At 50.0% G+C, this 24,445-nt stretch overlaps 1 protein-coding gene across 2 annotated transcripts; it reads left to right on the plus strand.

Annotated features, from left to right (window-relative positions):
- Window positions 1-13,251: 13,251 nt before the first annotated feature.
- On the plus strand, window positions 13,252-22,800 carry PDIK1L (PDLIM1 interacting kinase 1 like). Of its 2 annotated transcripts, XM_075908617.1 has the most exons (4): window positions 13,252-13,378; window positions 14,437-14,510; window positions 15,950-16,251; window positions 19,069-22,800. In XM_075908617.1, exons 3-4 carry the CDS (start codon window positions 15,967-15,969, stop codon window positions 19,807-19,809), a joined length of 1,026 nt encoding a protein of 341 aa, XP_075764732.1. In that variant the 5' UTR covers window positions 13,252-13,378; window positions 14,437-14,510; window positions 15,950-15,966; the 3' UTR covers window positions 19,810-22,800. The 2 variants fall into 2 exon arrangements, with proteins under 2 accessions (XP_075764732.1, XP_075764731.1); XM_075908616.1 differs by lacking the exon at window positions 14,437-14,510 and having other exon boundaries at window positions 13,255-13,378.
- The last annotated feature ends 1,645 nt before the right edge of the window (window positions 22,801-24,445 follow it).

Here is a 24,445-nt window from a genome sequence, read left to right on the forward strand (position 1 = left end):
GACACCAGGCCCCCCTGCCCGGTTCCCCAAGTACGCATGCTCCAGCCGGCCGGGGAAAGCCTGTCACTGATTTCCCCGCTTACTTGGGGGACCATAGAGGGGGTGCATCACATCCTTGCAGTCGTCATTTACAAAAAAAGGACCCCCCTGAAATTCCTGCATCCAAGCCTGGACACCCTCGTCCCTGGGGCGAGATCTGACCTCATCACCAGGTGCAATTCATAGGCAGCAGGTTTAAAACAAACCAAAGAAAGTTTTTCTTCACTCAGTGCACAGTCAACCTGTGGAACTCCTCGCCAGAGGATGTGATGAAGACTAGAACTTTAACAGGGTTCAGAAAAGAGCTAGATAGATTCATGGGGGTTAGGTCCATCAATGGCTGTTCGCCAGGCTGGGCAGGAATGGTGTCGCCAGCCTCTGTTTGTCTGGGATGGGTAACGGGAGGGATCACGGGAGGATTCCCTGTTCTGTTCCCTCCCTCTGGGGCACCTGGCATTGGGCACTGTGGGCAGACAGGCCACTGGGCGAGATGGGCCTTTGGTCTGACCCCGTCCGGCCGTTCTTATGTTCTCATAGGGAAGGCTTGGTGCCCCGAGCCATCCGGCCCTACAGCCTCCGCCGTCCCTCCCTTGCAGGACTGGCCATGCGCTGGATGCTGGCAGGCAGGACCGATCCGAGCGGCCGGAAGCTCAGCTTGCAAAGGGGTCCTGGCCCCTCTGGCATCCAGGCGGGCAGTGCGGCTTCCCGGCACGTCTCAGCCCCTCGGGGCTTACGTCCCGCTGCAGGCGTGGCCCGCCGTGGCTCCGCACATGGCAGCCGTGGAAGCCGGGCCAGGGAAGGGCCACGCGAGGACTTCCCTTTCCCGCCCTTCGCGAGCCCTTTGGAGGGCGGGTCCCCCCGGGCACAGCGCAGCCCCAGGCAGGCCGTGCATGGGGCCAGCCCGCCGGGGAAGAAGACCCGGCAGAGAGCAGCACCTGCCAAGGCCGACACCACAGACAGGCCTGGGCTCAGCTCCCACGCCAGCGGGCGCCACGTCGGGCCCCGGGGCTCTGGTTACATGCCCCCTGCCTCCTTTGGCCGCATCAGGGCAGGGCTAGCGGTGCCCAACTGCCTTTGAGTTCAGTCCCCTGGCAGACCGGCCTGGCGGGCCTGGATCCACCGCAAAGCCCCGTGGAGGCCGAGGGGGCCACCTTCCCAAGGCGGCTAGCACTGGCCGGGTGAGAAATGCTAGCGGGGGAGGGGAACGTGCCCCTGTTTGACCCCCTGCCAGCTGCTGGGAGAAGCCCTGTGTCCGTGCCTCCCGTCCTGCCCGGGTTCGGCCTCCGCCCCCTTTTCACCCATCCCCGGGCGCAAGAGCAACGTGGACAGGAGACGGAGGGACGCTGACCCAACCCTGCCCAGCAGCGCTGGGACCCGAGGCGGGGTGGGCCGCCCGAGCCGGCTCCTTGGTCTCAGGGGCCGCGGGACCGTCGGACCCAGCCGGCCTCCCGGGGCCGGTTGCTCTGCTGCCCGCGCCAGCGTCCCTGGGGCTTGCAGGGGGCCCTGGAGCAGCACTCTGGCGGCAGAGGGAGCGCGCGACGCTCACCGTCAGCGCGGGGCGCATCAGCACCCGCCTCCCTGCGCCGGCCCAGCCCACGGGCAGGTCACTTCAGTAACAGCACTAGGAAAAACACCCGGACAGAACCAGGGGAATCTGGCAGCCCCGGCCAACAGAGAACTGCACCTCTCGTGGGCAGCACAGAAACCCCAGCGGGCCGCCACTGGCCTGCCCCTCCCCCCCATAGGAGGGAAATCAGAGCCACGGGGGGCAGCGGCTTCCCCAGCACCTGCATCTGGAGACTTTTCAGAGCAGGTTGGAGAGACGCCTGTCAGGGATGCTCAGCCGGTGCTGGGTCCTGGCGCGAGGGCCGGGGATGGGACAGGACGCGAGTCCCTTTGGGGTCTAGGATTCTGTGATCTGCCACCCTCTGAGAAATGCTGCTCACTGGGGGGGAGGAAGGGGCTGAGCACAAGGGAAGGAATTCCCCCCCCCCAACAAACTAGGCTGCAGGGAGCCAGGGCTGTGCCCGCCAACACATCTACTGGCACCAGCAAAGAACAGGCCTACGCAGGCCACAGCCCCGCACCAGCCCTTCCCGGGAGCTCCCTGGGGCAGGACCGTTCACACGGGGCCTGTTCTACGCCCCGGGCCCAGGGGCTCCCATCATGCAAATGACGACGCTCTGTCATCTCCTGCAGCCAGATGAGCAGAGGGACCTGGCCGGCTGGGTGGGTCGGTGCCGGGCGGGGTGGGCCACGGGGCGGTGCCGGGCGGGGCGGGGTGAGCCACGGGGCGGTGCCGGGCGGGGTGAGCCACGGGGCGGTGCCGGGCGGGGTGGGCCACGGGGCGGTGCCATGCGGGGTGAGCCACGGGGCGGTGCCGGGCGGGGTGAGCCACGGGGCGGTGCCGGGCGGGGTGGGCCACGGGGCGGTGCCGGGCGGGGCGGGGTGAGCCACGGGGCGGTGCCGGGCGGGGCGGGGTGAGCCACGGGGCGGTGCCGGGCGGGGCGGGGTGAGCCACGGGGCGGTGCCGGGCGGGGTGAGCCACGGGGCGGTGCCGGGCGGGGCGGGGTGAGCCACGGGGCGGTGCCGGGCGGGGTGAGCCACGGGGCGGTGCCGGGCGGGGTGAGCCACGGGGCGGTGCCGGGCGGGGCGGGGTGAGCCACGGGGCGGTGCCGGGCGGGGCGGGGTGAGCCACGGGGCGGTGCTGCCCAGGGTTCGGTTCAATGGTTGCTCTTCACACAGCCGAAGGAAAAGCGTGTCCCGTGGCACTGAAAGGGGCCAGTCCAGCCGAGAGCTGGTGGGTCGGTAAGAGTCGCAGCATTTCTGCCTTTTGCTAGAACGAAACGCGTCTGGGGGTGCAGGGGTGAGGGCAGGGGGTGGGGGTCAAGGTAGGGGACGGGGTATAGGAATGAGGGCAGGGGCTGGGGGGTTGGGTGGGCTCAGGGCAGGGGGTGGAGGATGCTGGAGTGAAGGCATCAGGGCCCAGGGTTGTGTGTGGAGGGGGCTCAGGAAAGAGGGTGGGGGTGCAGAAACCAGGGCAGGGGGCTGCCGGGTGGGGCTGGGAGGTGTGGGGGAGCTTACCGGGGCCTCACTGAGACTGGTGCTACTCTGGCAGCGGCTCTTTCCGGCTAGTCGGGGCTCTGACAACTGGCCCTGGCCGGCAACTGCCCCTCCTGCCCTCCAGCTGGTTGGGGGGGGGGCTTCAGCCTCCAGCTGCTCCCCAGCCTGCAGCCTTTCTGGGGGGCCCTCCAGGGGCTGGCTCTGGCCTCCAGGTGCCCCCTCTCCCCTGCAGCGTGTGGTCCTGGCCTGCAGCTCCCCCCACCTCTCCTTAGGGATGGGCCAGGCCATGGTTCCCAGATGGCCTCTTTTTTCTGGGAGGGTATCTCCTGGGTGAGGCCTGGGCTGCCCGGCCCCGGGGAGGTCCCAGTCCGTCACTGTTCGGGACAGGGGGGCCACGTCACATGACAGGCCACTGGACTGGGTAAGTCCCCGACTGGCCCCTCTCCTGCTGGTGCAGCTGCTCCCCGTGGTCTCTCCGCAGCACAGCTCTCCTCCGGTCAGCCCCTCCCTTTCCAAGTTGTGGGAAACAGTCCCATTCCAGGCACCGCCCATTTCCCAGGCACCCCCAGACCCTGGCCTTGCTTTAAATGGGGAGACGAGGAAGCTGCCTAGCAAATCTGATGGCCCTGGCTCCTACCGGTTAGGCAGAGTCTCGGCCAGACGGACTCGCAGACAGACGCACAAACTCTCCGAGAGAGAGAGAGAAATAAAGCGCAGAGTGGGGAAGTGACCCCGCACCATTCAGCAAGTCAGTGGCAGAGCCAGGAATCCAGGCTCCCGGTCCCGGCGTTCGGCACAGGGTCACGCTGCCTGGTGCCGTTTGCGTCTGACCCCAGAGACAGTGGCACTCTGGCCTGGCTAGAGCTTCCAGGGACAAGACCTGGTGGGCGGCTGCAGCCTGTTGGCACAGGGGCGACCTTGTGGGCTAAGGAGGCACCGCAAGTGTCACCCTATCTCCCCAGCGGCCCTGGGGAAGAGCCGGGACACGAGCCGTTCGGCTTGTTGCCCTTCGCGGCAGCAGTGTTACGTAAGAGGAGCATGTGCCGCGGTCAGGGAAAGCACAGCTGTTGTTTAGAGCACTGGCACCATGCGACTGACTCATCCCTCAGGCCAGCGGATGAGCCGGGACCTGCAGGTCGTGGCTCCCCCCTCCCCTCTCCAAACCCAGCTTGCAACACAGGCTGGCGGATGCCAAGGTCTTGGCTCTGGGCTCACGGCTGGCCTTAGACGATTGTCCTTGGAAGCAAAGCTGCCGGTGAAGGCTTAGGCCTGGCTACAACGAGCTCATGTCCGTTGGCCGGTCTCCGAGGGGTCGCCGTGTTAGCCTGTAACTTTAAAAACAACGAGGAGTCCTGTGGCACCTTATGTCTACACAGCAACACTATTCCGAAATAACTTAGTCCGTGTCTACACAGCCGGCAGCTATTTCAAAGTAGTGTCCACACGCTGGCACGCGGGAGGACGTCTCACTCCGACTCCTGTACCCTCATCGTGCGCGGAGCAAGGGAAGCCGGAGGTAGCAGCTCTACTTCCAAAGAAGTCCTGGGTAGAAGCTCCCAATTTTGAAATAAGCTACACAATTGACGTCGCTCCATCCAGGTAAGCCCTGCCGTGTAGGTGGCCCTTAGAGGCTAAGGACAATAGATCGAGGATCACGAGGTTTGGTGGCAAAACCCGCTTCCCCAGCTGAGCAGAGTGGAGAGAAAAGGGGCCCTCAGAGTACAGAGTGGAAGGAATAGAAGCACCTGTCAATTGCAGAGCTGGTGCTAACAAGTGGGCGGGGGTGGCCCCTACTTGGCTATTGGTGTCAGTGGGGTGTGGACTGTAAGGGAAGCTAGAGCAGGCCAGTTCTCGCCTACAGACACCCCCCAGCCTGAAACAAATCCTCGCCAGCAGCCACACACCACACCACAAACACACTCCCCCAGACACCGGCCCCCGCCCCCTCTGCCCACGCAGCTACACAAGCGACGCCATCCCAGGAGCTAACCGCATCAGCCCCCACATCAGGGGCTCACACCCCTGCGCACCCACTAGTGTGACCTGTGCCGTCGAGTGCCAGCAATGCCCCTCGGCCACGGACATGGCCAGACCGGGCAGTGTCTGCGCCAAAGGATGGACGGGCACGACCCAGACCTCAGGAACGGTGAGGCACAGAAACCTGGGGGGACCGTTGTACCTGCCTGGGCACTCGCCGCTGGATTTCAAAGTAGCCATCCTTCCGCCGAGGAACGACACGAGCCGGCTAGAGCCAGAGCGAGGGCCTGACCTTCACGGGCACGTCTGACTCCATCTCCCGTGGCTTGAACAAGGACTTGAACTGGCCGGCCCCGTAGAAACCGGCTTCCCTTACGTTCTGCAGGTCGCTTTACTACAACAAGGCCAGGGCGGGGGAAAGGGGCAGGCCAAACTGAAACAGTGGTAACTGAATTCCAACTCAGCTGCTTTGTCCAAGGGGTGGGCGGTGACCCAGGGAGCAGGTTGGAGGTACCTAGAGTCCCTGGTCAATAAAGCCCCCGGCATTTAAGTGCACAGAAGCCTTCTGAGGAGCTTTTAAATGAGGTTCTGCCTGGGTAAAGCCTCCGTGTTCCTTCTAGGGAGAGCAGGGGTTTCTCCCCAGGGTCCCTGGCCAGGATCCCCCCTACCCCACACCGCTGTCCATCCAGCCGCTGCTCCCCCTCCACACAGTATGGTATTTCCCGCATGAGTTAGGCCCCGCTCCTCGAACGTGGGCAGGCATCTAACTCCCCCCAGAATCCCTATGGGAGTTAGGCACGTAGACGCCTTTGGGAATCTGGGTTCTAAGCCCCATCTGCACTGGGATTGCGGGGGATTCTCTCAGACAAAAGGCACCAGCTACAGTTGGGAGAGACCCTGGTCAGGGCCCTCCCTTACCCCACACAGCAGGTCTCCTGGCTTCCTCCCGGAGTCTGGCAGCCCCACCCACCGCAGGGAGGATGAGCCAGAATTGCTAACATGCACAGCCCAGCGGCACGTCCTCAGCACCCTCTTCTCAGGCCAGAGCGCTTGTGGAGAAAATGTCCCCTTTCCACTGAGAGCATTTAAACCCAGCAATTAATTAAGTGTGCTTAATTAACACGAAGAAAGCTTAGAACCGCTCTATCAGCTTCATTTAGCATGGAAACTCTAATTGACTGTTCTTTTCCCATTTTTTCCTCCTCTCCTTTCCCTCCCCCATCCCCTCTCTTTGCTGTTTGGAACTTGGACCCCTTAAACTCCAGTCATCAGAAGAAGTAGGTTGTGCCCACAAAAGCTCATGATCGCATCTACAGGCTCTGTTGGGCTCTAAGGTGCTGCTAGACTATTCGTTATTTTTGTTAAGTTTTTCCAGCAATGAATGTACAGCTCATGGCCTGAAGAAACCAGGAGTCAGCCCATCCTGCCTTGCCATTCAGCTGATATTTATAATCACTAAGTCTCCTGATGTACACCCACCAGGCAACCAACAGAGAAAGTGCTGAGGAAAAAACCCCTATTCTTCCCCTACACTGAGTAGTGGGAAGAACTGGACTGCAGGCGGGGAAGGGTTAATGCTAGTGAAGAAGAAAAGGACACACCTCTCAGAAGCTCACAAATTCCATCCCTCAGCATTTCCTTGTGGCTATTTAATCAGAGAGCCTAGCTCCTGGAACCAATGTAAGGTTAATAGTTACAATTAGGCTCAAATCAGATTTAACAACCAGCCCGAGGAAGTGACTAATCAAGTAGAGCAGAATCCTAATCTGTGTATCATGTGGGTAGCCAAACTCATTAGTTCTAGATCAGATAGTTTAGGCCTGAGTAGATTAACTTTATGCCAACTGGCTGCCTCTGAAGTGAAATGATTCTGAACTGACCAAGTCTAGTGTGAAATTGATTAACTATTTGTGTCTGAAATTGATTAAGGAGGTTGGCTAGACTAGTCAGGCTCCTAAGGCGCTAATCAGCTTGAGAACGGCTGCAAGCCTGGAAGAGTCTTGTCCTGCCTCTAATTGACTCTAGGTCGTTAAGTGAGATGCACTAATCAGCACCAGGTAGAGCCCTACAGGTCTCAGGCTGATGCAGGGTACCGCTGATTAATCCAGTCTGAAATTAACTAAGCAACCTTCCTTCAGCCAGGGAAATCTAAAGTGAACTAAATGATTTGGGCTAGGCCCAACGTTACTCTGCTCCAGCTGGAGGCTTTAGGACTGTCACGGAGCTGAAACAGCCCTGCTTTACCCTGACAATCCCGTCCTCGCCACTTGCTGACTGGAGCTCCCCAAATGGCAGCCCTCTCCCGATTTTCAGAGGACGGGTTTCCTTCTTATTTCCACACAGCGGAGAAGGGCTGATCACAGGCTGGGGGCGGATCCAGCGCCTCCAGGGGGTAGGGGACTAACTATTCATCTCTGCTGTTGCTTAAACTGAGCCTGGCTCAGAAGTGCCCCGCAGCTCTAACTGGCGGAGTAGCAGTGTGGTTCTCTTGGCGGTTCCCAAGGGTGAGCTGTTCGCTTTGCCATGGCCACGTACATGGTAGGTTGTGAAGCGGCTTCTGGATCGGATGGACAGACTGACGACAGGCTGGCTTCTCAGAGACTGCCACGTGCTCAGGATAAAATCATTCAGCGCTCCGCTCCGTAGGGCCACGGTTAGCTTCCATGAGGTCGGCACACGCAGCACCACCTACTGGCTGGGCAGGGTAGCGCAGTTTAGCATCCCATCACGCACATCCCCGCAATCCGTGCCAACTAGCAGCCATGGGAACCAAGGCTTGGCCCTGCGGCAGGGACGAGGCATGTTTGCAGAGCAGCGTGGGGAAGCCGGCACGGCTATGGCCCATCCTCTAGCTGCTTTGTGGGTCAACAGAGGGTTTCGGTCTCAGGAGCTGTGTATCCAGAATCGCTCCATCAGCCCTACATTCACGCTGTATTTTACTGGGTCAGACCAAAGGGCCACCTAGCCCAGTGTCCTGTCGGCCGACAGTGGCCAACGCCCGGTGCCCCAGAGGGAGTGAACAGAACAGGGAATCATCAAGCAATGCATCCCCTGTCCCCCATTCCCAGCTTCTGACAGAGGCTAGGGACACCGTCCCTAACCATCCTGGCTAATAGCCACTGATGGACCTATCCTCCGTGAATGTATCTAGTTCTTTTTTGAACCCTGTTAAACTCCTGGCCTTCACCACCTCCTCTGGCAAGGAGTTCCACAGGTTGACTGAGCGCTGTGTGAAGAAGAACTTTGTTTTGTTTGTTTCAAACCTGCTACCTGCTAATTTCATTTGGTGATCCCTAATTCTAACGTTATGGGAACAAGTGAATAACTTTTTCTTATTCACTTTTTCCACACTAGCCATGATTTTATAGACGTCTATCATATCCCCGCCCCCCCAACCTACTCTCCTCTTTTCTAAAATGAAAAGTCCCAGTCTTTTTAATCTCTTGCCATATGGCAGCCGTTCCAACCCCCTAATCACTTTTGTTGCCCTTTTCAGAACTTTTTCCAAAGCCAAGGTATCTTTTTTGAGATGAGGCGACCACATCTGCAGGCAGTATTCCAGCTGTGGGCAGCCCGTGGATGTTACAGAGGCAGTAAGATAGTCTCTGCCTTATTGTCTATCACTTTCTAAATGAGTCATTAGGAAGAAGCCTCTCTCCCGGCAGCCTGAACCTCGTCACCAATGGAACGTTTTCGCGTTGGCCTGTTCCTGGGGGAACCTCAGCAGCGGAGTTTGTCCCCATCTGTGGAGCCTGGTCAGACGAGACCCTTTATCTGAAATCACAAAGTGCCACCTAGCGCCACAAAAGCCAGGGTTTTATTTTTCACATGTGCCCATTGACAGCTGCTGTGGCTATTCTCAGTCCTGCCTCCTTACCAGAGGATTTGCAGACTTTGGAAAAAGCTCCTGGTGACAGCATGGCCAGGATTAAACTGGGCACCGGCCCCTTCCAACACTGCGAGTCCCTTCTTTAAAGTTCTCCTATGCTGACAAAGCTAGGGTCAACTCACAGGGTAACAGGCTAGAATGATATTCCTGCAGGGTGGGGAACCGTTTTTGGGTCGAGGGCCACTGACGCTCAGAAATATCAGTCAGGGGCTGCACACAAGTGAGAAACAAACAAATCCACCCCTCACCAGCGTGGAATCCCCAATGCTGGGGGGAGGCCCTAGCCTCAGGAGCTGGATCCAGGAAAGCCAGGGGCCGCATGTGGCCTCCGAGCCTGGGCGTAATGCAACAGGAATGAAGAGTGCAAAGCTGAGAGGTGTCTGTTTCTGAGATCAGGAAGCATCCAGAGTAATTTGACTGGGGTGGGGAGGGGGCTGGACGTCACAGGGGAATGGTAATGAGAGAGGGAACTGGTCACCCGGGGTTTGCCCAGTCTAATCCAGCCCGAGCAGTTAGCAATTAACAGTCGTCGCCTTGGGTGGCTTTTTGGTGGCCTACGTGAAACGAGTTTGTGCTGAGACCCACCAATAAGCAGTTGCCCCCGTCCCAGCTGCACGGAAAAGTGGCTTTAAAGTTCTGAATTGCAACAAAACGTCAATATCACAAAAATGGTCCCGAAGTGAAAAGATGAAAAAGTGTTTGGGTCAATCCAAATATCCGGGTTTTGATCATTCCACGGTATTCCCGGGCAGGGCGGGGCTCTTCTGCAGGATCCCTGGCGCCAGCAGAACCGTGGCAGAGATGAAGAGGGTCATGCACACACAGAGAAAGAGCTTCTGCCTACGACTCTGGGGGGAAGCTGCTCCATCCGCATGCCTCGGGCACCAAGTCACAGCGCCGTACGACCACAGACCCCACGAGCCCCTTCGTGAGCCAAAGGGACTGCAGCACAGAGCGATGTGCTCCAGGGAGAGCAGGCAGAGATCAGATAGTCCAGGCCAGTTCCTGCTGTTAGCTGATGCTCTGAGCAGGGCGGATACACCCAGCATCAGCGAGCTGGGGGGTGGATATGGACTCCATTCACGCGTTGCACTAGTTCCGCTCCAACAGTGAAGCTGGTGGAACTTCACGGGGAGACGGAGAAGGCCATGCAGCCACGGCAGCAAGACTTGCAGGGTGGCCAAGAGACAGACGCCAGGTACCGGGAGGAGCAGAACCATGTGTTCAATTCACAGAGCAATGACTCATTTGACTCAGGAGCCCTCAATTTTCCTTCCCAGAGGGGGTTGTAACCCCACAGCCCGTCCCTGCAAGAGCCAGTCTCGCTCCATGCACCGTTCACTCACCTGCAGCTGCTTCTTTGAGCCAGCTACAGTTCCCCAGGCTTCCTCCTGGTGTCACCGGCTCCCACTCAAGCCCTTCTGGCCTGGGTTAGTCACATGAGCTTTGATCCCTCCTCCCATCCCAGTAGCTAGTCTGAAAGACTTTAAATATCCACAAACAGCTACAATTAAACACAAAGAGTTGACTTAAGGGAGGGATAGCTCAGTGGTTTGAGCATTGGCCTGCTAAACCCAGGGTGGTGAGTTTAATCCTTGTGGAGGCCATTTGGGGCAAAAATTCATCAGGGTGGTACTTGGTCCTGCTGTGAGGGCAGGGGACTGGACTCGATGACCTTTCAAGGTCCCTTCCAGTTCTAGGAGATTGGCAATTTAAGATCTTCCCCTTTTGCAATTGAAGGGCCTGCCTGTAATCCACTTGGCCACTAGATGTCAATACAGTCTCACTCTGGGAACCTGCAGTGCTGAAAAGGGCACTAGCTGAAGATTTACAGTATTTCCTTATTACTGGTACCAGTAGACTAACTTACAGTTGCAAACTCCCGCCCAGCCCTCTGTCCCATTGAAGTTAAAGCTCAGAATGCTTGCTTATACTTTATGGCAAGGGTGTCGTTATCGTTTATATCGGGTCAATACTTTACTGATAGATGCTGCAAATATGTCAATGTGATGAGTAGGTGGATGGCTGCTGAGTTCATTGGTGGTAGGTGCAATTGTACAAACCATTTATAAATGTACCCTTAAAATAACGTAAGAAGATAAAAATGCCCAGACTGGCTCAGATTAAAGGTCCATCCAGCTCAGTGTCCTGGCAGCCAACAGTAGCCAGTGCCAGGGGCCCCAGAGGGAGGGAACAGAACAGAGAACCATGAAGTGATCCCTCTCCCATCACCCATTCCCAGCCTTTGACAAACAGGCCAGGGGCACCATCCCTACCCGTCCTGGCTAACAGCCACCAATGGGCCTAACCTCCATGAATTTATCTAATTCTTTTTTTAACCCTGTTAAAGTCCTAGTCTTCACCACATCTTCTGGCGAGGAGTTCCACAGGTTGACTGTGCGCTGAGTGAAGAAAAACTTCCTTTTGTTTGTTTTAAACCTGCTGCCTATTGATTTCTTTTGGTGACCCCTAGTTCTTATGTTATGGGAACAAGAAAATAACTTTTCCTTATTTGTTTCTCCATATCTGTCATGATTGTATAGACCTCTGTCCTATCCCCCCTTAGTCTCCCCTTTTCTAAACTGAAAATCCCAGTCTTTTTAATCTCTCTTCATCGAGTGTGATCTCTTAAACACCTGCATACAGATAGATTATGAAGTGACTGCTGCAACATGAACCCCTTTTCAGCATTGGCTACCTAACTCTCCCCATCAATAGACTCGAACAGTACAGTGGCAAATGTGGAGGGACAGAGTGTGGCTTAACTAGATTAGGGAATTATCCGATCTCTATTGTACACTCTTTCTGCCTCCCTTAATGCCATCAATGCACTGATACTGTCTGATAGCTACTATTGCGAGCCTAACGGCCAAATTAACATACCACACAAAATAAATGCTGACTGAGTTAATCAGACAGGCTTCATCTTACGGCAAAAAAAAAGTTAAAAAAAAATCTAAAGAGTAAGATGTTACTTCCACACAATAAAAGTGGGCACCCTGTACTCTGTACTAGACTGTCCATACTGGGACCTCGGTGCAGGGCCCTTCCACTGTTTTTCCTAGGCAGGTGCTTGAGAATGTTAATGGGTGTGAGTGTGTCTGAATGTTAATGGGTGTGAGTTGTGGGTGTGTGCAATGAACACTGATCCCTGGCCCAGTCCATGTGAGAGTGTTATAGGAAGATTGACACCTGACCGTCTTGTGCTATGAAGTCCAGGGGCACTAAACATGTATGTGCAAGTGGTGCCTTTGCTCCCACATTGATTTGGGATCAAGAAGATGGGGCCTCAGGTGGCTGCCATAGCTTCTGAACTGCATGTCTTGCAGTGGCTAGTATGAGAGAGACACCACATAGTCAGGGAGTGTGTCCACACACTTCCCAGCAGGGAAAAAATGCAGACATGTCCCTTTAAGGGAAGATACCAATAGCCCTCCATCCTCTAGACAAGAGGGGGGGAAGGATCTTACCAAATGCTTGCATCCTTCAACGTGCTTGCAGTTCCCTAAAAGGCATGTCCCCATCACACAGTGACAAGGGATAACAAAAGGTGCAGTCCTCCTCCCTGGGTGGCAACCAATAAGCGACAGTCTAATGGGGGCTGCTTTGTTTTTTTTAAAAAAAGCGAAATTATGATTTTGTAATGACAAAGATCTAATTGCGGACGATAAAAAAATGAGAAATGCCTTAAAATTCAGCAGGACACTCAGCAGCTAGGAGGGACAGGCACGGTAGGTGTTTGCACAGGGGGGCTGCAGCAAGCAGGAGGCAGCAGCGTCCCCTGGGGGAAGTGGGTGGGGGAGGGCTCGGGCCAGTCCTGTGCAATTCAACCCATTACGACCGAAGAGGGCTGCACGTTGGGTTTGCACCTGGGGTGTTGATACGAGCTGCGTGGCCGCACAGCCCCCGCCCCCCTCTCCCAGCTGCGCGAGGTGCCCCCCCCCCCCATTTGAGCTGCATCCATGGCGCAGCACCCCCCACTGCATCCTACCGGGGGCTACACGAACCCGCCTCCCCCCATTCCAGCTGCTTTAAATGGGGCAGCCTCATTGCCGGGCCACTCTGGGAGCTGCACCCATGGTGCATCCTTCCCCTCCCCCCTCCCACGCATGGAACCGAGGGGGAGCATCCCACGCGGCAAACAGAGGCGCGAGCTCCCCGGGAAAGTCCCGCCCCGTGCGCATCCGGCCCCGGCCAATCAGAAGCGGCGGCGCGCGCCACAAAGCAGGCGCGGGGGCTCGCCCGCCCTTTCAGCCAATGGGGAAGCGGCCAGGGCGGCGCGCGCGCGGGAGGGGAGCCCCGGCGGCGGCGGGGGCGCGCGGAGGGGGGTGTGTCGGCGCCCGGAGTGGGGGAGGGGGGGAAGAGAACCCTATAATGGCGGCCGGGAGGAGCGCGCGCGGCGCTGCTGAGGTAACGCGGAGGCGGCCGGGAGCCCCGCGGGCCCGGGGCTGCAGCGCGGCCTGAGGGGAGGGGCCCCTGGCGCGAGGGAAACCCTGGCGGGAGGGGAAGCTGCGTCCCCCGCTGTCAAGCTGAGGGAGGGGACTGGGGGGGCGGGGCTGAGGGGGACGGATGGGGTGGGGGCGGGGCTGGGCTGAGGAGAAGGGGGGTGGGCTGGGGGGGCGGGGCTGAGGAGAGAGGATGGGGCGGGGCTGTGCTGAGGAGAAAAGGGGGGTTGGGGGGGGAGGCCTCACCTGCTGGTGCCTGGTTTGTGGGGCCTCGCCTGCTGGGGGGGGGATTTTCCTGATGCTCCCCCCTTGTCCCGGAGGGGGGGGCAGCTCTGGCCTCCAGGGAGGACTGGAGGCCTGGCCTGGAACCCTGCTCATGGGGGGGGGTGCAGTATAACGCGCCACTCTCCCCCCCCCCCCTATTTTTTCCAGGACTTGATTTAAATGTTGGGGCAGCCCATGGGCTGGAGACACCTCAGTAAAAGTCATTTAAGCCACCAGTCCCTCAGCACCCCCTTCCTTTAGGGGTCTGCTGCTCTGTGCCGAGAGCCCTCCTGGAGGAGCGGGGTAGAAACTGTGAAATGTGCCACTACAAAATATACAGGGGGAGCCTTCTACCCCCCCCAAAGCCAATCAATGTCCAGGCCCTGCTCCTATAGCCTAAAGAACCAGAACCATGGAACGGGCACGTTTTGGGGTTTCCTGTGTGGGTCAGTTTTCACCATCATTTCTGTTAACCTCACCGCTGATGGTTAACTGGGTTACTGCTTATTTAGGAATCTGACAGAGTGGGCTTAAGCGCATGGAAAGCTTATGCCCAAATAAATGGGTTAGTCTTTAAGGTGCGACAGGACTTCCTTGTGTTTGCTGAAACAGACTAACAGTTACCCCTCTTCACAGTCTGTCTTCTGGGATGTGAGGTTTGCTTAGATTAGATTATTGTATAGGCTCTGATGCCTTGTGAGAGGAGGGGCTTGTTGAATTTGGAAATCTCTTCCCCCCCCCCCCCCCCCAACTCTTTAGGACAATGGGGAAGGACAGGTGGCAGCCTTTTATTTACCTATAGACCTGCTTCTGTGTAAACTGATGTTTCAAAGGTAAATTGTGCTCCCTACTGTTTGAGCCTGCAATGACCATAGCTTTCTTTCACAACTACACTAATTGTATGTAGTTTTTTGACTATCCATACTTAATGCCTCTTTTGTGTGCGAGTGCCTTTGTTTTTGTATGTTCTTGTTAATTTACCTTAGCATTTAGTCTGCACTGTTCTCCATATGCTTATATCACAATATAGGAGCAGGTTGAATAAATATTACTATCTGAATCTCACGTTGTACTGGCATTTCTGTGGGGAATTTATATTTAAATGCATTCAGAATTGTAAACTCACATAAAAGATGTTGCTGCCACATCTCCATATATCTGCACTAATGGTGTCATGAGACGGATATCCATTATTTCTTTTATGGTGCACGCTTTGTAGGTACTTGAAAGTTGATTGATAGTTTTGCTTCAGCGAAGTAGTGTTTAGTGAATGGTTTCCTGTGGTAAATACAACTTGCCTGCGATACTAACTTCTAAAATCATTTTCATTCTAATACCCTGACTTGCTCGTTTTCTATTTAGTCCTTTGTTTTTTTGCAAGTCATTCCACTTGGCCAGTGATGATAGCCAAAGTTTATTTTCTGTCTATTTAGTGTTCCTTTCTGGCTTGGTTGCATTAGTGAGTAATGTTGTATTTTCTGGTATGTAACCTTGCAAAGAAGATCTTGGGTATGTTCCCATTTTTTAAAATATGAACATACTAGTTTTAGTCCTTCCTCCTTCCTTTCATAATGAAACTAGAATTTGAATGTAAACAATGTAGAATGTTTTTAAATATCTTGCCCAGTTTAAACTGACTGTTCAGATTGTATTTAATTTTTATAAATTAAAAACATTTTTTAAATACTCCTTTACCTTGGTACTAGAAAACCATTTAATAAACTACACCATAAAACATTTACCCATGCTGTCTGTGACTTTCCACTTAATGTAGTTTGAAACAGTGCGTAAGATCCACTAAGTATGTGCTTCTGCTAGTACCTTTACTGGAAAATGCTATAAAATGTGGGGAAAGGAAGCACTGTACTCCACTGATACTGAACAAAATGTTAAAGTAAAAGATGCTGTGAGATGTAACAGTTTTAGCCTGACCTAATGCAAGTGAAAGCTAGAAATGTTGTGGGCTTGAACTGTGAACATGTTATGATAAATGCTGGCTAACATTATATCACTAGCCTAAAGTGTAACACTTGAAAATCCTTCTTGGCGTTAATTGTGGCTTTACTGAACAAGTTTAATGCTTCTTCATATTGGTAACATCTGAAAATAATGGCTCATTACAATCTTATTTAAGTTTATTGAATGGAATCCTGATTTTAAGCACAGTGATTAGCCCAAATGATACTTAATTAACTGATTCAGAGAGGAAAAGCAGATCAGTCATTATTCATAGGATTTTTTGTCATGTGATGTTTTTTTCCCCCCTCCCCAGAACCCTTGGCCTTGAAGATGGTGAGTAGCCAGCCAAAGTACGATCTAATACGGGAGGTTGGACGTGGTAGTTACGGTGTGGTGTATGAAGCACTTGTCAGGAAGACCTCTGCACGGGTTGCAGTGAAAAAAATTCGGTGCCATGCTCCAGAGAATGTGGAACTAGCGTTACGTGAGTTCTGGGCACTTAGTAGTATCAAGAGCCAGCATCCAAATGTTATCCATCTGGAGGAGTGCATCTTGCAGAAAGATGGTATGGTACAGAAGATGTCACATGGTTCTAGTTCTTCCCTCTATTTACAGGTATGCGAAGGAGGATGGGAATAATTTTATGGGATCTGTAGCTGAACAGGAAAAGGGGGAAGATTTGGCCTGCTTCTTTCTTCATACAGTGTAAATGATGGTATGAGGTCTCTAGATGTTTGAATACCATCTGCTAAACAGAATTCCCTGGATTTTCGGATTCATAGACATGCAACTCTAGCAGACTTAATAAAGTCACACCAGTAAAATTATATAACACTGACAATTTAAGGAAATGAAAAATTTACACTGTTGCATGTTCTGGGCAAAAGTCTTTACATTGGCTCTGATCGATTTCTGATGTATTAAGCAGTGAGTAGTCCAAGGCTCCTGAACTCACAGCAGTGGCCAGGAGCTGCAGGAAACTCGTATTGGGGAATTCCCTGTAGCAGCCAGTGCCCCTGGTATTCACAGATTTCGCCATTTGCAGTGGTGCCAGGAATGTATCCACTGTGACTGGTGGGAGTTCTCTCTGTATACATGTCACTCTTTGCTGAGTGACTAGCACATCCAGTGAATACACAGCAAATTATTACTCTGTGTGTGTGTGTGTGTGTGTGTGTGTCATATGTTATCACTTTAAAGATCAATTGCTTTTAAAGATCAGAATCTGTATAGAGCTGATCAAATATGTAAAACACCCATTCCTGTTTTTAAATCCAGGACAGGTCCTTTTTATTAAATATTATAGTAGAGCTCAGTAGCGACTTAGGCCCCATCGTGCTCTACAAACGTAAGAAGGCCCTTCACAATTTAACAGTCTTTTTGTTGACCTTGATTCAGTCATTGGACAATGCTAGATATGACTGATGAATAAAATTGTGAAAGTGCTATGCCACTTGGTGCTATGCCAAATGGTGTTGACATTTAAATTAGGTGAGCTAAAGAAACTTTGTTTTGGTTTGATGAAAAAGGATGATCTACAGAGTACTGCTGGAGTTGATTGTCTGTTGCAACTAGACTTTCAAAGAGGCTTGGGTAACTTTATTATAGCATGTACAGTGATAAATGTCAAGATGGGAGCCGTCAGATCTCATGCTCTCTCCCCACCCAAAAAATAGAATACTACGGAATTAGCCAGATACAGTACACAAATAGTGAAGGAAGCCTGCCTTATTATGAAGCATCAAGGGCAGATACTCTGGTATAAACGGAAGTCAATGAAACGGCCTGTTGAAACTAATTGAGGATCTATCTGTTGGTGTTGTGCCACCGTCAGAGGGAGTATGTTGAAGGACAAATAGTATTTGGCACCTTTGTTCAGACCATGAAGACTCAGTAGGGCTCTCTGGAAGGAAAAAAAAAAGTACTCTTATGACACATTGCTCTAGAAAAATTCCTCACCAATGACAGGGTGCATCACTTTCACTGTCCACAAGAAGTGGGTAAAACATGAAAATGAAGATTGAACAATATTATTTGTATTCCTTGATCAGTCTGATCAACCTTGCAACCTTATGAGCACAGCTATATTAACAATGCTTTCAAGCTGCCGTATGGCTTGCACTCACTTTTTTCAGAAGAACCACCTTGCTGTTAATTCAGAAAGTGTTTCCCAGAAAGCTATATTAGAAACTGCTTTGATTTTTTTAAATTCTTTCAAAGTGTTCTTAGTCCAGTATATGGTGTATGTTAGCACAGATGGCTTGAAATACTTAATTTCTAGAATGTGCTGTTGATGGCTACCTCACCTAAGCTGAAGAAGCACATATACAGCTGTGTAACTAGAACAAAGCTGATTAGTTGTTTCATTTAGTTTTCATGTAAAGCAGTAACTGGAAATTGCACTCAAATATATTCCATGCATCTGGAAAAATAGCTAGTTAATGAGGTTACTTTAAGATAATCTCAACAAAAGTAGGGATGTAAGCAACTAATCGACTAGCCAATAAGCCTAGGCTTATCGGATAGTCGAGTCACTACTTGACTAGTTGCTGCTTGTCCCCTTGCTGCCTCTATATCAGATACAGCAAGGTGGGGGGGGAGCAGGAGCTGGTGCTGGGGGGAGCTGGTTTAAAAGCTGGTTTCCTTGAGCACTGTCTCCTTGGGGGGCAGGGGAAACAGAAGCATAGCAGGAGAAATGGTGCAAGTGGGGACTCAAGCAGTCCCTGCTCACGCTAGGTCCTGATTACTGCACCTCTGCCTTTTAAATGTAGTAAGAGCTCCATGGGCAGTTCTTCCTACATTTAAAAGGCAGAGGCGCAGCAGGAATAGCGAGCACCCCACCTGCCTTACCAACTAATCGAGTGGTTGATGGAAATTCCATCGACTATTTGGTTAGCTGATTAATCACAATTTAACATCCCTAAACAAGCAGGAACCCCTTTGTTTTTATTGCTGTTTAGCTATGTGTATTGATTGTTTTTCTGGGTTAATAGATAGTCATGCTAGAATTTATTCATGGTGATGGAGTGAAAAGTAAACATCAGAGTACCATTACATAATCTTTCATCAGCAGAGGACAAATAACTGACACTGCACTACTTGCTGCAACACTGTATTTTCATGAAAATGTAGTGGGTGAATCTAACTCTGTGGTTAGGACACTGCCCAGCTGAAACAGATGGGAAGGTGATGGCCACTTGAGTATCTTTCAAAATACTGTTATTTGCCCCATAGCCCTAAGTTCTTAATTGGCATTTGACCTTTGTCAGGCAGAGAATAAGTAGGATTGTTAACTAAATCAACATTTAAAAATTAATTTTCCTGTAACTTTTCACACTGTTAATTTCTTTTTTCTCTTTCAGTTCATAGTTCTTTGTTTCTATGAATTATGCTTTCTGAACAGGTATGTGAAATCTCTCTTCCTTGTTACAGCTTGTAGAGACCTCATTAAAAGGAGAAATAGCCTTTGATCCCAGAAGCGCCTATTACCTTTGGTTTGTGATGGATTTCTGTGATGGAGGAGATATGAATGAATACCTGCTGTCCCGAAAGCCCAGTCGCAAGACCAACACTAGTTTCATGCTTCAACTCAGCAGTGCCCTGGCTTTCCTTCACAAAAATCAGATTATTCATCGTGATCTCAAACCTGACAACATTCTGATCTCACAAAGCAGAGTGGATGCTAGTGACTTGGAACCCACTCTGAAAGTAGCTGATTTTGGGTTAAGTAAGGTATGTTCAGCTTTGGGACAAAACCCTGAAGAGCCTGTCAATGTAAATAAATGTTTCCTTTCAACAGCTTGTGGGACTGACTTCTACATGGCACCTGAAGTCTGGGAAGGCCATTACACTGCAAAAGCAGACATTTTTGCATTAGGGATTATAATCTGGGCAATGTTGGAAAGGATCACCTTCATAGACACTGAGACGAAGAAAGAACTTTTGGGGAGCTATGTGAAACAAGGCACAGAGATTGTGCCAGTTGGGGAGGCACTTCTAGAAAACCCCAAAATGGAACTTCTCATCCCTGTAAAGAAAAAATCGATGAATGCCCATATGAAGCAGCTGATTAAGGAGATGCTGGCTGCCAACCCACAAGACCGTCCTGATGCTTTTGAACTAGAACTCAGATTAGTCAAAATTGCCTTTAAAGACAGCAACTGGGACACGTGACCTCGAATACTCCTAGACCTCTCAACAGAATTGTTTCTATCTTTTAACAAAGGAGCAGCTTTTGTGTCCACGGAAACAAACCTGAACTGAGAATTTCGGACTTTAATTTCTAACAGCTGGATTTCTTTTGATTTTTCATAAATTAAACTTGAGTTGGCCTTTTTATTACAAATATGTACATTACCAAGGTGTTATACTTGTGTGGATGTAAAGACTGCCATTCTTTACATCTCAATTCATGAGTTGAGATGTTCTTGCTTTCCAGAAATATGTTATGGAGCATTGCAGACATTCCAGTTTCCTATCACGGTATTAGGAACTCACGTAGAAGAGGCTTGCATGCTGGTAATGCAAATCCTTGTGCTTTCTAAAGTAAATCTATGTGTATATATTTATGTATATGTGGGTGACTGAGCATGTGCGTGGGCATTCCGTACAGAGTGAGTGCTGCTTTTTTTGTTTAAATTATTTGGTGTGAATCTGGATGATTGGGATCTGTGAAGAAAACAACTGAAAAACATACTTCCCTCCCCACTCCCAGATTGTTTTTTATGTTTATATCCTGTACACTTAAACAAAAACATCTAAAACGTAGCTTTGTAGGCAAAAATGTAATGCAAAGGGATCAGAGGATTCAAAGGTGCTAAAGTGTTTCTAAGCTGAGCACTCATCTAGTAAGCTTGTAATTGGACTCCCTCAACTATGGATTTATGCAATCATGTGCCAGCTTGTTGGTTAGATCATTAATTATTCAATTTACCATTATTTAGGTAACCAAATATTATCTATTAGGCTACAGTTTCACAATAGCATGCCTGCACTTGTGCATCTATAATCCAGTAGCAGCTAGAGCACTTTCAGGATGGTTATTTTATGAAGTTGGTTTATGAAAACATAGATAACAAAATACTCTAAGACTCTTCTCAAACAATGTGTTTCTCTTGCCCTTTGTTACCCAGATCTGTTTAGTGCTGTGGTAATTAAGGGATGGTTATATTAAATGTTGAGCATTTTCATTTTCAAATGTAGGAGGGAACTCATAAAATCAGTGTGAATGAACTATCACCCCTTCAGTTGAACTTTTATTGTGGGAAAACTTTAACCAATCCTTGGATTGTTTTGCTACATATTAAATTGTTTTTAATTTTTTAAATTGATTTCATCTTTAGTCCTGGATGGTAAATTTCAAAGTTTTGAAATAGTACAAGGCATTTTGAAATAGTACAAGGCGTTTTATCTGTCACCACAAAAATGATTCATATGTTAATGGAGAACTTCACAAAGAGTCCATTCTGAAACAACTTTGCAGTAGTGTTCCGAACACTCTCTACCTCAGGTGCATGATCTTACTTGCTTACCCTTTAAGTTGATCATAACTGGGGGGATGAGACCTGAGACTAAATTTCCTCATACAAATGCCCTGTCTAATGAGTGAGTAAAATCTTAGTTTCATTGGGCTCTTAAACAATGATTTTACAAAACCAAGTTCATAAAACTTTCAAAATGAAAAATGCTTCTTGTTTGGGTTTGAACATTCCCCTGGAGTGTTTGCAATCCAAACACTGCACCCTAGTACTGCTATGGGAACCTCAGAAAGTGAAACTGACCATTCGGTGTTTATTGTCCCTATGAATGAAGAAAGTAAACACTTACCACATAAGAGAAATGTAGTTTGTCCTTCCTAAAACAACTGAACGGACCATATAATAGGGTTATTGGTCACTTTACTAGATTTGTAAGAGCTAACTCTCTTCTGTCCTCTCATGGTGTAGTGGATTAGCAGGCAACAAGGAACCCTGGATTTTATTTTGGACTTGTTTTGTCACCGTATGCAAGTTACTTGAGTTACTATGAGTACATTTCCATGTCTCAAAGGTGTATTGTGTGGCTTATTGATTCTAAAGTATTTGGAAATCCCTGGAGATGCTATAGAAGTGCAAGGTGGCAGTAGATTTCAGGAAAAGATGTACTGTTGTGTTGATGTTGGTGTATCATGTTGCGCCAGAACCTTGGCTGGTTTAAAAAAAAATTGCATACATTTTAAGGGTGCTTTTCTGACTTACACTGGCCGAAAATTGCCCCTGGTCATCTTGATGGTATAGTGATGTCACTGTCTTGCATTTGACTTTGTCTATAAAGATAAAGTTGGAGTTTAAACTATTAATATATGGAACTTATTGAAAGTCATCTGTTCATTTTGTCAATGTTTTGTGAGGTGAATCAGTACACCAAAAGCCCAGCTTGCCTTTGAAGATAAAACTGTGACACCGTACTGTACAAAGTAGTAATAGCATTCCAACTTTGAAAAGCTGATCCATTTTTGATGGTTATGCAAGGCAAAAGATCATTCCCTGCTACAACTACAAACTGAGACTTAAAAAATATCAGCATGCCAATGCAGGGATACTACTCTATCCACTAATATGTACCCTAACATGTTAGTTTGTCTTGGAGTAATATTTAGCACTTACCTTCTTTGTGAATCAAGTTAATACCCTTTGAAAGTCTTCAGAGGACAACAGTCAACCTGCTTCTTAACTTCAGTTGAGAAATTAATTTAAAGCAATAGTTAATAGCTCATATAGTAGAACTGTTGATTTCACAAAGCTTCTTTGCACTGATGGCCACTTTAAAGGCTGGGGGTCCCTATAAGACCCTCATATGGTGCTTAGCCTTGTGGTGGTGGTGAAGCTGTTTCATTGGTTAACACTGAATGATAGTTCTTGAGGTCTGTGATTTTGTTCGTCTGGGTCTTTTTTTTGGCTCTTTGTTGTAAAACCTTTGATAAATTGAACTATTGTAGCAGCTACAAAATAATTCACCAGCATGACACAAAGGTCAAGATATTCATCAGCACTTCAGAAAGAAAAAGCTTTCTAATCTTTCTTTAAAATTGTAAAATATATTTTATGAAGAATTTATAAAGGGAAAAAATTGTGTAATTTATTAAGTTCATGAATGTTTTGAAATAAAATCTGAATTGAAATGAAACTTTTGGAGACTCGAGAGAGTTTCTTCCTGGTCTGTGTTGGGCTATATATTTAATCATCACCGAAACTACTCACTACTTTGCATTTTCAGTCGCTTGCTAGCTGGGAAAGGGCTACTGAATGGTATCTGTTCCTTAGTATATCATTTTCTTAAATGAATTTAGTGCTTATGAAGAGTGCTAGACTGATGTCTTTTGAACCCTGGAGTGTCTTCTGTATTTAGGTTTGCAGAATTCTTTTTTATAGCTAACAGATAATATCAATGTTTAAAACACTTAACATTTTTGGTGGACTTTACGTTTTTCAGAGCTGTGGGAAATTACGGGGAGGTCAGACTATAGACATTGAGATTTAAAAAGCTAAAGCCTTAGAACTGTTAAAACACAAATGGTGGTGATCCTGTGTCAGAGTACTGTACCAAGTAAATAGCCTTCAATCAAAGGCTGGTAACTTCTCAAGCAGCATTTCTTTTTTTGCCTATCTGTTAATTTTTTACTGAAGAAAACGCTTTTTCGTGGGCTTATGTGTATATAATGAAATTGATGTCTACTGACCTGTACAAATTAAAAAGCTAATCCTTCCAACCCATCTCTCTTCTTGGAAGAATATTAGCAGTAGTAACAATACACATTTTCTTTTGGTTCCCCTCAGTGTGCCACAAATCTGGCAGCAGAGATTGAGACTGAAGATCAAGAGCTAATTTTCTTACCAATGGAAATGGGCCATGTCTGTTCAGTCTCTGCTTGAGGCTGTTCATGAAGGTCTGTCAGGACTACTCAACACGCAGCCCACGGGCCACATATGGCCTGCAGCCCATTTGTTCGCAGCCTACGGTATGGTTTGGGTTTACGCGAGGCTCAACACGCAGCCGAAACAAACTAGTCCATAGAATGGTCTTCTGTTGCGATGCATTTTAGTAGTTAAATTCCTGGACTGTCATTGCTCACTAAAAGTGCTGTCCTATTGGTGGAAATTGGGTAAATATGGAATTTTATTAATATCAGTAGAACTGACTTAAATGGGGCCTGCGTGTTGTGTAGTCTTGCCTTAATCTTTGTATTCATGCCTGTCAGTGTGAAAAGCTATTCACATATAGATTTGCATGTGAGTTGCGGCCCTCAGTGAGTGCTGTGAGTATCAGTGTGGCCAAAGTTGAGTAACCCTGGTCTCAGTTAAAGGTGGTCTTGTGTACATGTTTTCTTAGCAGTAAGTGACGTGAGCTCACCACTACTGCTGAAGGCTGTAAATGTCAACAATTTTCAGTGCCTGCCACGCTGGGGTGTCTTTTTTGAATCTCTGAAAGACACACGCTCATTACCAATCCTGTTCGGCTTTGGAGCTTGTCCCTTTTGGGTCACTGACATATCTCCTTAAAAGGGGGGTTCTCAAACTGTGGGTCATAATGCCTTGGGGGGCAGTGCAGTTATTGCGTGGGGATTGCAAGTTGTCAGCCTCCACCCTCCAGCCCTGCTTCAGCTCCAGCTTCACAATAGTGTTAAATATGAAAGGGGTCACCAATGTACAAGTAACTTAAATAACGAATGGTCCTCTAGCACCTTAGACTAGCAAAACATGTCGATGGGATCATGAGCTTTTGTGGGCACAGCCCACTTTTCATCTGCCCACAACAGCTCATGATACCATCT

Source organism: Pelodiscus sinensis, chromosome 25 (assembly GCF_049634645.1).
Source record: "Pelodiscus sinensis isolate JC-2024 chromosome 25, ASM4963464v1, whole genome shotgun sequence".
Classification (NCBI taxonomy): domain Eukaryota; kingdom Metazoa; phylum Chordata; order Testudines; family Trionychidae; genus Pelodiscus; species Pelodiscus sinensis.

Bases quoted from the DNA above. Each gene is read 5' to 3' on its own strand.
- PDIK1L (XM_075908617.1), top strand. From the start codon at position 15,967: ATGGTGAGTAGCCAGCCAAAGTACGATCTAATACGGGAGGTTGGACGT. The intron at 16,252-19,068 runs GTATGCGAAGGA...TCCTTGTTACAG, and splicing joins GTTCTTCCCTCTATTTACAG to CTTGTAGAGACCTCATTAAA.